At 50.8% G+C, this 16,085-nt stretch overlaps 1 protein-coding gene and 2 non-coding genes across 3 annotated transcripts in view; all 3 read left to right on the top strand.

Annotated features, from left to right (window-relative positions):
• Positions 1 to 1,553: 1,553 nt before the first annotated feature.
• LOC143986916 (WD repeat-containing protein 43-like) overlaps positions 1,554 to 16,085 on the top strand; it is an 18,620-nt gene continuing 4,088 nt past the window's right edge. The window contains exons 1-5 of the mRNA XM_077485325.1: positions 1,554 to 1,823; positions 9,243 to 9,377; positions 11,500 to 11,621; positions 12,652 to 12,772; positions 13,343 to 13,476. Of these exons, the coding sequence (XP_077341451.1) occupies positions 1,599 to 1,823; positions 9,243 to 9,377; positions 11,500 to 11,621; positions 12,652 to 12,772; positions 13,343 to 13,476 (737 nt within the window). The 5' untranslated portion in view covers positions 1,554 to 1,598. The remainder of the gene's footprint in view (positions 1,824 to 9,242; positions 9,378 to 11,499; positions 11,622 to 12,651; positions 12,773 to 13,342; positions 13,477 to 16,085) is intronic.
• On the top strand, positions 12,070 to 12,144 carry LOC143990713 (small nucleolar RNA SNORD53/SNORD92). Its single transcript, XR_013277429.1, has one exon. It is a non-coding gene; the product is annotated as a small nucleolar RNA SNORD53/SNORD92 (small nucleolar RNA).
• Positions 15,392 to 15,469, top strand: LOC143990715 (small nucleolar RNA SNORD53/SNORD92). The gene has a single exon (XR_013277431.1). It is a non-coding gene; the product is annotated as a small nucleolar RNA SNORD53/SNORD92 (small nucleolar RNA).

The raw sequence follows: 16,085 nt of genomic DNA, 5'->3' as shown, positions 1-16,085 counted from the left end.
CCGCTCATGCGCACGGGAGCCGATACTCGCGGCATATCGCCGCAATCTGCGGCATATCGCCGCGATCTGCGGCTTACCCAGTGCGCCTGCGCGCTGCTGTCTATGGCGCATGCGCCGTAGACAGCGGTGGCTGTCTTCAGGTAAATATCTCCTAAACCGTGTAGGTTTAGGAGATATTTCTTGGACCTACAGGTAAGCCTTAATCTAGGCCTTAATCTAGGCTTACCTGTAGGTCAAAGTGCGTTGTAAGGGTTTACAACCACTTTAAAAGTAATATGTTTACTCTGGGAAAGTTGTTTTAAGGCTATATGTTCTTTTTCATTGAGGTTAGAGGGAGATTGAGTATGGATTTTTAAAGCTTCCAAATCATTGTGTATGAGTTTGAGAAATGCCGCAGCATTTGGACAGCCGCTAGGGGCAGGACAAAAGTCAGATTTCTTCTCTAAATGAGATTTTTTTTGTTAATCTAGAGGCATCGTGAGAATAAACAGTATCCTCCAATAGCGAGGTGAGGTCGACCCGATCGATATAGTCGGTTAGGAACGTTTTCTTCCAAGAGGGCGACTAATTGACTGAGGGCCTGTTTCTCTTGAGGGGTTTGTTCTGTCAAGATTTCCTTGTTGAAAAAAGGTTTTTTTTCCAAGAGTAATTTTCAAACAAAGAGCTGGAGGTCTTTATACATTTGGAAGATATCAATGTCTTGATTGGGGCAAAAGTTCAAGCCTTTTTTTCAAGACGCTAATTTCATCAATGGATAAACTACAGGAGAAGAGACTGACAATCGTGAGATCTGTGGGGATTCATAAGGTGAGGTTATAGAGCCTCCTGTGTGTATAAGTGTTGAGATTGTCCAGTGGTGGGGGAAGTTCCCGCCAGGATTCGCTCAAAAAAAAGATGGATGGTTGGAAATGGTGTCATACGAGGTGATAGTGACTGGGTTTTGACTAGTTTGATTGGTATGTGCGCAAATATTGTGCAACATAAAAAAAAAAAAAAAATCACAACCACCATTTTATTCTCTGGGGTCTCTGCTTCCAGAAAATATCTCACATATTGGGGGTTCTCACTGATTTTCTGGGACACGATGGACATTAATGGAAGAGGCAGGAATCGCCCTGACCGGCAGGCGCGTGTTTATAACATTCGGGGAGAATGGGGTCCCATAGTGAAGGAGATTAGAGTGTGAGCTCCTGGACAAGGTCTATATATGATATTGGGCCCGGTGACCGGTCCTCTTGGCTGGGGACTGTCATCACCACGTGAAGGCAGCGTGCTCTCCCCTGTGCTGGAGAAGTGACATGTGTTATACTTCCCATAAAACAAACATGTCTGCGATCACGCGCTATGTCCGCCATGTTCTCGGAGCCCTCCTCCCAGTACTATCAGTAGGAACTGGGCTCCACCATCATGGCCGCCGCCGCGGAGACACCGCGCGTCCTATCAGTCGGCCTCTATAGACGGAGCGGCGCCCAGCGTGACTCTGCCAGGCGAATGGCCGACGTCTCCTCCGGGGAGGCGTGGCGCGCGAGCGAAGCCCCTCCCCCGAGCGTCGTGCGCATGCTCCATCCTTAAACACGTGGCCCGGATCGGAGGGAGGAATGGCGGCGGCTGCAGCGGGCGGCGTGTACGAAGCGCTTCCCCCCGCCAGCGCCTTCACCCCGGGGAGGAGAGATCTGCTGGCCGTGTCCGGCTTGGACGGGAGGATCACCGTGTGGGACAGCCGAGGAGGGGGAGGGGAGCTCCGCCGGGAGTACGTGCCCTCCGCTCACCTCTCCGCCACCTGTACATGCCTGGCCTGGGGGGGCCCCACCCGAGGGGGGCAGGTGAGACCCGAGATCCAGTGTGTGTGTGTATATAGGGGGGCAACCGAGGGGGGCAGGTGAGACCCGAGATCCAGTCTGTGTGTATGGGGGGTGAGATCCAACGTGTGTATATGGGGGGCCCAACTGAGGGGGATGGGTGAGATCCAGTGTGTGTATATAGGGGGCACCAACTGAGGGGGGTGGGTGAGATCCAGTGTGTGTATATAGGGGGGACAACCGAGGGGGGCAGGTGATATCCAGTCTGTATATGGGGGCCCCAACTGAGGGGGGCGGATGAGAAACTGAGGGGGGGTGGGTGAGAGCCAGTGTGTGTGTATATAGGGGGCCCCAACTGAGGGGGGTGGGTGAGATCCAGTGTGTGTATATAGGGGGCCCCAACTGAGGGGGGTGGGTGAGAGCCAGTGTGTGTGTGTATATAGGGGGGCCCCAACTGAGGGGGATGGGTGAGAGCCAGTGTGTGTGTATATAGGGGGCCCCAACTGAGGGGGATGGGTGAGATCCAGTGTGTGTATATAGGGGCCCCCAACTGAGGGGGGTGGGTGAGAGCCAGTGTGTGTGTATATAGGGGGGCCCCAACTGAGGGGGATGGGTGAGATCCAGTGTGTGTATATAGGGGGCCCCAACTGAGGGGGGTGGGTGAGATCCAGTGTGTGTATATAGGGGGCCCCAACTGAGGGGGATGGGTGAGATCCAGTGTGTGTATATAGGGGCCCCCAACTGAGGGGGGTGGGTGAGAGCCAGTGTGTGTGTATATAGGGGGGCCCCAACTGAGGGGGATGGGTGAGATCCAGTGTGTGTATATAGGGGGCCCCAACTGAGGGGGGTGGGTGAGATCCAGTGTGTGTATATAGGGGGCCCCAACTGAGGGGGGTGGGTGAGATCCAGTGTGTGTATATAGGGGGCCCCCAACTGAGGGGGCTGGGTGAGATCCAGTGTGTGTATATAGGGGGGCCCCAACTGAGGGGGATTTGTGAGATCCAGTGTGTATATGGGGGGCCCCAACTGAGGGGGATGGGTGAGATCCAGTGTGTATATGGGGGGCCCCAACTGAGGGGGATGGGTGAGATCCAGTGTGTGTGTATATGGGGGGGCCCCAACTGAGGGGGATGGGTGAGATCCAGTGTGTGTATATAGGGGGCCCCCAACTGAGGGGGGTGGGTGAGATCCAGTGTGTGTGTGTATATAGGGGGCCCCCAACTGAGGGGGGTGGGTGAGATCCAGTGTGTGTATATAGGGGGGACAACCGAGGGGGGCAGGTGATATCCAGTCTGTATATGGGGGCCCCAACTGAGGGGGGCGGATGAGAAACTGAGGGGGGGTGGGTGAGAGCCAGTGTGTGTGTATATAGGGGGGCCCCAACTGAGGGGGATGGGTGAGATCCAGTGTGTGTATATAGGGGGCCCCAACTGAGGGGGGTGGGTGAGAGCCAGTGTGTGTGTATATAGGGGGCCCCAACTGAGGGGGGTGGGTGAGAGCCAGTGTGTGTGTATATAGGGGGCCCCAACTGAGGGGGGTGGGTGAGAGCCAGTGTGTGTGTATATAGGGGGGCCCCAACTGAGGGGGATGGGTGAGAGCCAGTGTGTGTGTATATAGGGGGCCCCAACTGAGGGGGATGGGTGAGATCCAGTGTGTGTATATAGGGGCCCCCAACTGAGGGGGGTGGGTGAGAGCCAGTGTGTGTGTATATAGGGGGGCCCCAACTGAGGGGGATGGGTGAGATCCAGTGTGTGTATATAGGGGGCCCCAACTGAGGGGGGTGGGTGAGATCCAGTGTGTGTATATAGGGGGCCCCAACTGAGGGGGGTGGGTGAGATCCAGTGTGTGTGTATATAGGGGGGCCCCAACTGAGGGGGATTTGTGAGATCCAGTGTGTATATGGGGGGCCCCAACTGAGGGGGATGGGTGAGATCCAGTGTGTGTGTATATGGGGGGGCCCCAACTGAGGGGGATGGGTGAGATCCAGTGTGTGTATATAGGGGGCCCCCAACTGAGGGGGGTGGGTGAGATCCAGTGTGTGTATATAGGGGGCCCCCAACTGAGGGGGGTGGGTGAGATCCAGTGTGTGTGTATATAGGGGGCCCCCAACTGAGGGGGGTGGGTGAGATCCAGTGTGTGTGTATATAGGGGGCCCCAACTGAGGGGGATTTGTGAGATCCAGTGTGTGTGTATATAGGGGGCCCCAACTGAGGGGGATGGGTGAGATCCAGTGTGTGTGTATATAGCGGGCCCCAACTGAGGGGGGTGGGTGAGATCCAGTGTGTGTGTTATATAGGGGGCCCCAACTGAGGGGGGTGGGTATATAGGGGGCCCAACTGAGGGGGGTGGGTATATAGGGGGCCCCAACTGAGGGGGGTGGGTATATAGGGGGCCCCAACTGAGGGGGGTGGGTATATAGGGGGCCCCAACTGAGGGGGTGGGTGAGATCCAGTGTGTGTATATAGGGGGCCCCCAACTGAGGGGGGTGGGTGAGAGCCAGTGTGTGTGTATATAGGGGGCCCCAACTGAGGGGGTGGGTAAGAGCCAGTGTGTGTGTATATAGGGGGCCCCCAACTGAGGGGGATGGGTGAGATCCAGTGTGTGTGTATATAGGGGGCCCCAACTGAGGGGGATGGGTGAGATCCAGTGTGTGTGTATATAGGGGGCCCCAACTGAGGGGGATGGGTGAGATCCAGTGTGTGTGTATATAGGGGGCCCCAACTGAGGGGGATGGGTGAGATCCAGTGTGTGTATATAGGGGGCCCCCAACTGAGGGGGGTGGGTGAGAGCCAGTGTGTGTGTATATAGGGGGCCCCAACTGAGGGGGATGGGTGAGATCCAGTGTGTGTATATAGGGGGGCCCCAACTGAGGGGGATGGGTGAGATCCAGTGTGTGTATATAGGGGGGCCCCAACTGAGGGGGATGGGTGAGATCCAGTGTGTGTATATAGGGGGCCCCAACTGAGGGGGGATGGGTGAGATCCAGTGTGTGTGTATATAGGGGCCCCAACTGAGGGGGATGGGTGAGATCCAGTGTGTGTGTATATAGGGGGCCCCAACTGAGGGGGATTTGTGAGATCCAGTGTGTGTATATGGGGGGCCCCAACTGAGGGGGATGGGTGAGATCCAGTGTGTGTGTATATGGGGGGGCCCCAACTGAGGGGGATGGGTGAGATCCAGTGTGTGTGTATATGGGGGGGCCCCAACTGAGGGGGCTGGGTGAGATCCAGTGTGTGTATGGAGGGGCAACCAGGAAGAAGGGGGGGGGTGTAGATGGGGGGGCATTGTGTATGGGGGGGAGCATATGGCACATGCGGTGTGTGTATATAGGGGGGGGGGGTTGGAGATCACATGTTACATGGTAATAAGGCGCCCCCTGATAATCTCTGTAGAAGTCGGTGGGCGTGTTACATGTGAGGTCGGTGATCATGTTTTATATTACAATGTAATCAGATGTCCTTTATACAGAGATTATAGAAGTGACGTCTTATTACAATGTAACAAACAGAACATGTGATCTCTACATGTAACATGTCCAATCCCCCCCGGAGATGCACTGACATGATTGGAGATATCCTCTCATATGGGGGTGTGTCTGTCACATGTTCGGAGTTTGTTACATTGTAATAAGTCCCCCCCCCCCCCCCCTCCTATCACCTCATCCTCTGTAGAAGTGACGTCTTATTACTATTATTATTATTGTAACAAACAGAACTTCCGAGGCCTGAAATTGACATAAAACCCCCAATACATGATGGAGACACCCTAGAGAATAAAATGGCGGTGGTGCCAATTTTGTGTCACAATATTACCAGAAGGGAACTCAAAATTTCAGTAAATAAAAAGTTAATTTTAGGGTCTCACAAAAAGCAATAAATTACCCAAATTTTTAGGTAAAATATAAAAGACGAGGCGCATGGAATAAATACCCAACACGCTAAACCTTAAAGGGGTTGTAAAGGTGTGTGTTTTTTTTTTCACCTTAACCACTTCAGCCCCAAGAGATTTTACCCCCTTCCTGACCAGAGCACTCTTTGCGAGTCGGCACTGCGTTGCGGCCGTGTGTCGCGCACCAAAACAAAATGGATGTCATCTTTATTTTTCCCTACAAATAGAGATTCCTTTTGGTATTTGATCACCTCTGCGGTTTTATTTTTTTCACTATAACAAAAAGACAATTTAGAGAAAAAGCGTTTTTTTTTATTATTTATTTTTATTTTTTTCTCTATAGTATCCCCAAAAAATATATAAATGTTTTCCTCCATTTAGGCTGATATGTATTCTTCTATATATTTTTAGTAAAGAAAATCGCAGTAAGCGTTTGGTTTGCGCAAAAGTTATAACGTCTACAAAATAAGGACAGATTTATGGCATTTAAAAAATAAAAATAAAAAATTAGTAATGGCGGATAGATATATATATACATATACATACCTATATATATATATATATATATATATATATATATATATATATATATATATATATATATATATATATATATATATATATATATATATATATATATATATATATATATACATATATATACATATATACATATACATATACCTTTTTATTTATAGTCTCATGACTGCGGTGGACAGATCACATGTCTGACACCATTGTCATTTATACAGCGATTGGAGCTATAAAATGCACTGATTACTGTGTAAATGACACTGGCAGAGAAGGGGTTAAACACTGGGGGGGGGGGGGGGCGATGAAGGGGTTAAGTGTGTCCTAGGGAGTGATTCTAACTGGGGGTGAGGTGCTACAACTCGCATGACAGCGATTGCCGCCCCCAATGGCAGAGCAGCGATCTGTCATGTCACTAGGCAGAACGGGGCAATGCCTTGTTTACATAGGCCACTCCCTGTTCTGTGGCACGAGCGCGGGACCCACGGTCATGCTGTACGCGGTAGGCGCTCGTACAGGTATGCCCACCGCTGCCATTGTCGTTTTTTACTTGCCTGAACCCTTCATTCAGTCGGCAGGGACGCGCTGTCTCTCTGCACAGGCTCTTGATTGGATAGATTAATAGCAGAGCAGCCATTGGCTCCCGCTGCTGTCAATCTAATCCAATGATGCGGGGGGGGCAAGTCCGGCTGTGTCTATGGACGCAAATGCTGGACTCGGGAGCGCGCCTGCAAGCGCTTCTACCGGGGGGGGGGGGTTATCAGATGTGGGGGGGAGCCGCCAGGGACCTCGGAAGAGGATTGGGGTCACTGCAAAACTAGCTGCACAGTGGAGGTAAGTGTGTGGTGTGTTTTTTTTTTTTTTTTTTTTTTTTTTTGCCCTTCCTATCACTTCTATCTGTGTGCTCTCCTGACATGGGGACCAACTTCAGCACATATATATTCCATAGGCAAGTCTTTAAAAGTCCCCTATAGGTCATCAGTTTAGTGTCACAGAGGAGGTCTGGTGTAGAATTATCGCTCTCGCTCCGGCGTGTGCGGCGATGTGTAACATGTCCATTGCAATCCGTGTCTTCAGATGTGGGGCTTTTTTTTTTTTTTTTTTGGGGGGGGGGGGGGGGGGTGACGTTCTCTTTAGTGAGACCTCCCATGGTCTTGCGGCCCCCGATATCTCCTCTGTGCTCCACTGACTGTAACTCACACCACATTCCATTCTTTCCCGGTCTTGATGGGCGGGGACCCGGACGTGATGTCATACGCGTCTCTTCTGGGGGAGGGGAGAGGATGTGTCCGCCCTCCTCTACTGGGTAGATGGGCGGGGGGGAGGGGGGGCACTTTACCGGGGTGTGTGGAATTGGGCGTCGGCTTGTGTCCATCTGACAAGTGAACCGGCTGCTTCCCCACAGAAGGGCTAAAAGTAAAAAAAATGATCTTGGCGGAACGTCGCGCCCTGGACGGCGGGTGATGGGAATTGCACATCCCCCGGTGACTCCACATGGAGCCATCTGGTCACATGATCCGTCTCATTGGAGTTACTAGAAAGATTTGTTCTGTCATCAATTGTATACAAAACGATCGATTGTCTTCCCTCCCCCACACCTGGTCATGTGTGACCTCATATATCGCGGCAGTGATTGTCATTTGGGGATGGGGGGTCTCGTGTAATAGATTTGGGCAAGGGGGGACTTGTGTAATAGTGTGTGGTTGGGGGGGCTTGTGTAATAGTGTGGGGGGGTCTCATGTAATAGTGTGGGGGGGGGGCTCGTGTAATAGATTTGGGGAGGGGTCTCCTATGACATATCAGTGGGGGGGGGTGTAACATGTCAGGATGTGGTCACGTCTCATACAGTAGAAGTGTGGTGGGGGAGGGGCGGCTGGTGTCGGATACGGATCCGGTTCATCGCTTTCTGTTTTCGGATACATTTGTATGAAATGTTTCCTCTCATTTGTTCTCTTCCCCTCCTCCTTGTAAAGTGAACATTGTATCAAAATCACTATTGCAAAGCCGGCTGATTCTTTGACCCCCCCCCCCCCATATGTAATAACCTGCTGATACACATTACTAAATGCTAAGATTCCCTCTGGCCTTCCAGATCCTGAGAGTTCCATATCCCTTGCCAGCTGGCTTAGGATGGGGCCCTCCTCAGTGTATGACACCATAGAATGTAGGTGACAACGTTGCTGTGAATTCACTGAAGGGAGTTGGGTGTTGTCACCCTGCTGGATATTCTCCATTCCCTCTTCCAATCAGCTGATCTTCTGACACTTTTGTCTGTAATTAGAATTTTACATTCTCGGAGGAGTTGATGCAGAGATCGGTTTTAGTAATTCGCTGGTCTGATGCGACTTCTTCCTATTCGTGTTTTTTCTTCCCTCGGATTCGCTCCACGGAAGTGACGTTCCCAATCTACAGATTTGTAGTTTGGAGCTTGATGGGAAAGGAGTTGGATTTCAGGGGGGAGAGCTCAGTAATCAGGATATGGACACCCCCCCCCCCCCCCCCCCCTTTTACACCAGTGATCTCCAAACTTCGGCCCGGAGGGTGTGGTCCTTTGCCTTTATGGGGCAACCCCCCCCCCCCCCCCGCTGACACCGCCGGGGGGGGCACCAATTTTCCTAGTACCAAAGATGGGACATTTCCTACTCCCACTGGCCATGGGGTCCAGCCCCCCCCCCTAAAACCTGAAGGACAGTAAAATGTCCCTCTCTGTATAAGTTTTTGGAGACCCCCAATTTCCCTCTCCATAGTGCTGCAGTCCTGTGCGCTGATGTCGCTGGAAGCTGCACTGACCTCCTTCGGATGGATACATGGTAACAAAAGGATGAATTGCCCACCCCGGGGGATAGTCTTCTGCAGTCAATATAAGCAAAAGCCTAGGCATTGTGTCATGTGATCTCTGCTGAAAGGGGGCGGGTCCTTTACATAACTGGGGGGGTCGGAGGAAGTCTTTATATATGGGGGGTGAACATTCTGTATACACGGCTCGGGGGAATGAAACTGATTTGTCACTTTTTTTATTTTTAGGAAAGTCATCAGAAAAAGAAGAGGAAATCGGAAGCGCCCAATAAAGATGGAAATTACGACCTCCTCGCCATCGGCACGGCGACCGGCACCATATTATTATACAGCGTCATCAAAGGGGAACTACAAAGCAAATTGGTGAGTTTGTTTTTCTATTTTTTTTTTTTTTTTTTTTTTTTGCCTTTTTCTCAAAGTGTTACTCCGCCCTGAACAGATCGACTGGAAGCGCTCGCCACAATCGGCGCCGATTCTCTCCACCCACAGCCAATGAGTTAAGACAGGGCTCGACAAACCCCGGGCGCCAGATCGCATTGGCGACTAGAATTTGTGATCTGGCGCCTGGGGCAGCACAGCGGGGGTATCCTGTCTCCTTCCACCCCCCCTGGCGTGATCGTGTCGGGCCGCGCCGCCGCCGGCCGGTAATTGAGGCCGCGGCTTTGAGGCCTTCTGTGGTCCTATGTTTAGTTCTGTAATCTGGCGCCATCTAGTGGTGGCTGTTGGTATGACAGCCAGCGATGCTAATGAAGCTTTCACTGCCCACCCATCTCACCTTTACTTAGAATAATAAAAAAAAAGTGTGTGTGTGTGTGTGTGTGTGTGTGTGTGTGTGTGTGTTTAGGAGTTCTAACAACCTAGAGAATAAAATGGTGGTCGTTGCAATACTGTCTGTCACACCGTATTTGTGCAGCGGACTTACAAGCGCATTTTCGGGGGAAAAAGTCTTATTTTTTTAAATTAAATATAACAGTAAAGTTGGCCCAATTTTTTATATTGTGAAAAATGTTACACCGAATAAATTGATACCCAACATGTCACGCTTCAAAATTGCGTCCGCTCATGGAATGGCAACAAACTTTTAGCCTTTAAAATCTCCATAGGCGACGTTTAAAAAAATTCTACAGGTTGCACGTTTGGGTTACAGAGGAGGTCTAGTGCTAGAATTATTGCTCTCGCTCTACCGAACGCAGCGATACCTCATGTGTGGTTTGAACACCGCTTTCCTATGCGGGCGCTACTCACGTATGCGTTCGCTTCTGCACGCAAGCTTGGCAGGACAGGGCGCATTTAAACATTTTTTTTTTTCTTATTTTAACTTTTTATTTTTTCACGGTGCTTTTAAAAAAAAAAAATTGTCACTTTTATTCCTATTACAAGGAATGTAAAAATCCCTTGTAATTGAAAAAAACAGGACAGGTCCTCTTAAATATATGAGATCTGGGGTCAGAGAGACCTCAGATCTCAAATTTACACTAAAATGCAATAAAAAAAAAAAAATTGTCATTTGAAAAAAAAAAAAAAAAAAAAAAAAAAAAAAAATGTCCCTCTAAGAGCTATGGGCAATGACATGGAGACAGGTGGGGGGGCCGCGCTATCCTCCCCTCACTCGTCTCCATGTCAGGCCAGGGACAGGTCTGGATTGCCGTTACCGACCCGGCTCCTAACTTTTTTAGCTGGCTCCTAGATTCAAGCAAATTTGTCAAGCCCTGAGTTAAGAGATCTGAACTCGGGAGCTAATATTGAATGCATTGCAGATCACCAGGTGGCTTCATTGGTTTTTTTTTTTTTTTTTTTTTTTTTATTCCGGCTAAAAAACCATTTCAGCCTGTACACAAAATACCTGTTGATCCCGCCACAAATGCTGCGTCCTTCCTGAACTGAAACTGGAAACTGTTTTCTCTTCTTCCTCAAATCTCCTTCCATAAAATGGAGGTGGGAAGAGGAAGGTTGGGTGACACCCATGGCTCCCTCCCTCCATACAGTTCAGTGGGTGTTGTAACCCTCCCCCCACCCAGGAGAGGGAGTGTTACCAGCGGCATTACCTGGGGGCAAAAAGGGGGGGGGGGGGGTTTAGTGTTAAAAAGTAAGGGGGGGGGGTTAAAAAAAATAATGTGCCCACCACAAATGAGTAGCTGCAATGTGTGTTTTTTTTATTTTTTTTATTTTTTTATTTTTATTTTTTTCCTTCAATGGGTGTGAGTTTCAGTTATAACCCCTGGTATAAATATGGGGGGGGGGGGGGGTCAGTGTGGTGTCTCCACTATCTACCTGCTCAGGGCTGCTACACTATGTGGTCTCTGCCTGTTCCTGAGATAGCGAGATCATGGTGGACATTACCGAGTTGGTCTGTCTGTGTGTGGCATGCCGATATTAAATGTCCGCAACATTCTCCTGGGACCCCCCCCCCCCCCCTCAAATCCCCCGAACACTGATCTATTTAAAGGGCTCCAAGTTTTAAAATTTTTTTTTTTTTTTGGTCCAGGTTGGTGGTCACGATCACCGAGTGAACTGCATCCGGTGGCATCAGGACAGCGGCTGTCTGTATAGTTGTTCAGAAGACAAACACATCGTAGAATGGAACACACAGACCTGCAAAGTGAAATGGTGAGTGGATGAGGGGCTCTGAACCCGGGAACAAGACCAGTCTGTAGATGGGGGCATTTGTTTTCCTGAGTCATCTTCCAGGCGCCGTTATTTTCCTGGTAATGAGGCTCCCTCACTTTACTGTATCTATGGGGGGGGAGGGCGCAGAATTGTCAGAGAGCTGCGACTATGTAATGAAGCGCAGGAGTTTTATCAGCTGATTTCCTGACAAAATCAACATGGCGGCGCTTCAGTAGAGAGAAAAAAAAACAATTCTTCCACTTTAATGTTTATCAGACCAAAAGAGAATTACACGCTGTCACTTTAGTCGGATTTGTATTGGTGTCCCTCTGAAGAGTGATCAGACACCACTATTGGGGGGAGGGGGGGGGGGGCCCTACTTCACTACACTAGAACTATGAACCCCCCAATCCCTATACCCGGAGGAGGAGCGAGGTGATTGGATGGAGCGCTGTGATGATATAAAATGGTTTTGCTTATTTCTGATTTAGAAATGGTGAATCTCTCTTGGCTGTCTGAGCGTCCCGTCATTTGTCCTTGCGTCCTGCCCCCCCCCCCCCCCCCCCCTGTGGTGGAGCGCGCGGCGGTCCTTGCGTCCTGCCCCCCCCCCCCCCTGTGGTGGAGCGCGCGGCGGTCCTTGCGTCCTGCCCCCCCCCCCCCCCCCCCCCTGTGGTGGAGCGCGCGGCGGTCCTTGCATCCTGCCCCCCTAATATAATGGCAGTGACCCTGCCTTGTAACATTGTATATATTTCTTTCCAATCTAGATACTATTAACATGACAGCCCTCCTTTGTAATAGGAAGGAATAGATGGATACTATTTTTTCCTTTCTTGTAAAATTGGAAACTTTCCTCCTTTCCCTCCCACGTTGTATCTTCTCCTCCTCCTCCTCCCTGCAATATAATGGTGACCCCGCCCCCCCCTCCTCCTTCCTCTCTGTAATATAACATGGTCATTCTCATTTCCTTCCTGTGATATAACATGGTGACCTTCTTGCTGTAACATTTTATTTTTTCTCCCCCTTTTTGCAGCAAATGGAAAGGAGACAATGGGGGGGTCAGCTGTTTGTGTATAAGTCCAGATGGAAAAATGTTGCTGTCTGCGGGGCGGACGATCAAACTGTGGGACCTGGAAACCAAAAACCTGACCAGGGTAAGTCACCCCGACCTGAACCCGGGGGGGGGGGGGGTACCCCTAAACATTCGGAGCCCTTCTGAGGTTCAGCCTGTTCCCCGTGTACTCGCTGTGTCCGGCCCAGTGGTGGCGCTCACTCGGGTGACTTGGTAGGCTGACTCTTGGCTGCACCACCTGGTCTGCCTTCTCCCCGCCATCGGTCATGTGTTGGTAAATGTGATCTACAATCCAGACACTCCTCTCAGTAAGTGACTCGGTGGGGGAGGGTATCGGCTGTCTACCTGCTCAGGGCTGCTGCATGGTGCCGTCCCTGCCTGTTCCTGAGACAGCCAGATCACCGCGGAGAATACCGAGTTGGTTTATCTTTTGTGGTTCACCGATTTCCAAACTCCCACTACATTGTCTATAGAACCCTCCCCCACACTACTGTGTCCTCCAGAGTCGTTCGATTTTCCCCCCCCCCCCCCCCACTACATCTCTCCCTTTGAGATTTTATAAACAGTTGAGCTGTAATGGCCGGTAAAGATCGGTTTCCCGGTTGGCACCATCACCGAATTTGTTGCTTTATCTGTTTTCTTGCCTTTCCAGCAATTCACTGGACACTCATCAGCCGTCACATCCCTCATCTTCATCCGACCTCCAGGGGAGTCTCACTCATCCTGTGACACCATGGGCCTGTATTTCCTGTCTGGAGCCGCAAACGATCGGTTAATCAGTGTGTGGTAAGCTGGCTGCATCATCTCTTTTGGGGGGGGGGGGGGGGGGAGCGGCTTTGACAATATGCAGATTTCAAGTGGTTGTAAACCCTTACAACCAACATTGACCTACAGGTGAGCCTAGATTAAGGCCTACCTGTAGGTCCAAGAAATATCTCCTAAAACCTACACGGTTTAGGAGATATTTGCTGAAAGACAGGCACTGAGCGCGCCACGGTCAACGGCGATATGCTGCGAGTGGCGGCTCCCGTGCATGGGAGTGACGTCATTGCGGCTTCGCTGAATGACAGCGGCGGGGCAGGGAGACCCACGAGAAGATGGATGCGGCGGACTACAAGGGACAGAGGTGACATCGCTGGCTCCTGTGTCAGGTAAGTGACACATAATGGGCTACTATGTGATGCGATGCATAGTAGTCCATTATGCTTTACCTTGCAGGGAATCAAAGAGGAAGTAACACCCATCAGGGTTTACTTCCTCTTTCAGCAGTACATAGATCATCATTCCCCCCCCACCCCCGGCGTAAGCCTCTCACCTTATAACTAAAAGTTAATTTACAGTCTGATCTCTGGGGGAGGGGAGACTGAGAAAAGCTTTCCACTGCTTGCAGCAGACTGATGGCATCATGTCAGCCAATACATCCCTGAATGGAAGCTTAAAGATGGCTTTTTAATGATTAGAGGTGCAGGAAAAAAAATGGTCCCATGTCTAAAAGTGTTACAATCCTGCAAAGATTCCTTTAAATACCGCTACCACCCCAGTGTGAAAAGGGTAAGTGCTGCTGGTTTTAGTGGCACTTTACTGCTGTTATAGCGGTGCTTTGGATCGGGGTGCTATTTACCCCCCCCCCCCCCCCCCCCCCCCCCCCCCAGAGGGGTTAAAAGCTCCTGTGTAGCGCTGCTTGTGCCCATGCATTTTAATGGGTGGGGCGGTGGAGGGAGGGGTGTATACAACTCTCAAGCTTCCCCAAAGATGCTGCTTGCAGGACTTTCTTTCTAACGTCCTGCAAGCGCACCGCCCCGGTGTGAGAGCTCTCAGACTTTCACACTGGGACTGAAGATGAGGTATTTTTCAGGCGCTTATTTTTTTTGCACTTAAAGCGCCTGGAAAAAACGCCTCCGGTGTGAAAGGGGTCTAAAGGTAACCTGCGCTTTCTCCGTGCAGAGAAGGAAGGCCGGTCCTGAGTTTGTGCCGTCTCCATGGCTTATCCTGGGGACTTGGTAACTCAGAGAAAATGTCTGGAATTGCAGGAATGTGAAAGTTGCACCATTTTGCTCAAAACTGAACTGCAGGCAGCCAGATGGCTTCATATATGGGGGGGGGCAAAATAACTTGACCCAAGCACCTCACCAGCCAGATCCTCCACCTGTGTTCTGAGCCGGAAACTCCATCCAGCTAGCTGATTGGACAATTGAGGAGCAGCGGTATGTAGATGGGACTTTCTGCTCTCTTCGCTCTCCTCTGTTTGCGGTGTAGGGGTGCTGCATTGTTGGCACCTGCAGTGTGCCCGGAGTTCAGCTTTAAGGTCTCATTCACTCTTCCAAATGCCGTTGCCAATTTGCATGCAAGAAACTGGGGGGGGGGGGAAATGGGGTACATAGCGATTAGATGCAGAAGGAAGCCCCATTGAAATGGAAGGGCTTCTGTAGGAGCACGTGTGATCTCATGGAGGGATTTACCTGTGGGTGATCAGTGCTGGGGGTAGTCTGCATACAGGGCAGATTGCTCCATGGGGCAGTTATATGTGAATGGCTACAATTTATTTTGGGGTGGGGCTTCCTCCCTCACCATCCAATCACTGGAAACCCCCGTTTATGAATAACAATCCCGTTCCCAAATGTGGTTGGGCCTTCAGATAATATTAAAATGGTTCAACTTGTTTCCACCTAATTTAGGAGATGGTGGGGGGTAGTACTGGTGTGTGCGATGATGATCTCCAAAAATGTGGTTTCAATTCTCTGAATCCAGTGAAGACATTTCCTTGGCTGTGTCTGAGCGCCACCAGTCGCCCCCCCTCCCCCGGCTGTCCTCAATAGCTGCTTGTAAGAGGGCCACCACCCCACCCCGACAACTTTAGTGTTTCATCAAATATTTTTGTTTCCAAAATGAACACTGGATAACACGGGGGGGGGGGGGGGGTCACCGCGCCACGTTCACCACTTGTGCTGCTCAGGTGTCATCAGACGGTGACGTATTCCTGTAATAAGAGGGTTTTGGATTTGTATCGTTCGACCTGTAAACATGCGCTGTGTGTTCTAGGCAGGTCGGACTGACAAGAAAGAGAAGAACGCGGTTCTGTCCTTCACCCTCTCAGAAATCTCCGGTGGCTGTAGACCTGGCGCCCTCCCTCAGCAAAGACGAGGTAAGACACCTCAATGATTCCCTTCTTGGGGGAGTCCCTGCTATCCACTTTCTTGAATCTGTTACACTGTGCAGTCTCTGCTTCTACTCAAGATGGCCAGAACAAGGACAGGGGGGGGGGCATAGGGAGGTAGGTGGGGCATAAGGGAAGGTGGGCTGTGCACCATTGGGGCGGCTGCGCACCATGGGGGGAGGGGGGGGAATGGGGGGCAGCACAGTCCAGCCGGTCTCCCACTTGACATATCCAATGTTCC

Source organism: Lithobates pipiens, unplaced genomic scaffold (assembly GCF_037356315.1).
Source record: "Lithobates pipiens isolate NorthernLeopardFrog02 unplaced genomic scaffold, aLitPip1_a1.2 Scaffold_18, whole genome shotgun sequence".
Taxonomy (NCBI): Eukaryota; Metazoa; Chordata; class Amphibia; order Anura; family Ranidae; genus Lithobates; species Lithobates pipiens.
This window is presented reverse-complemented; position numbering and strand designations above follow the sequence as displayed.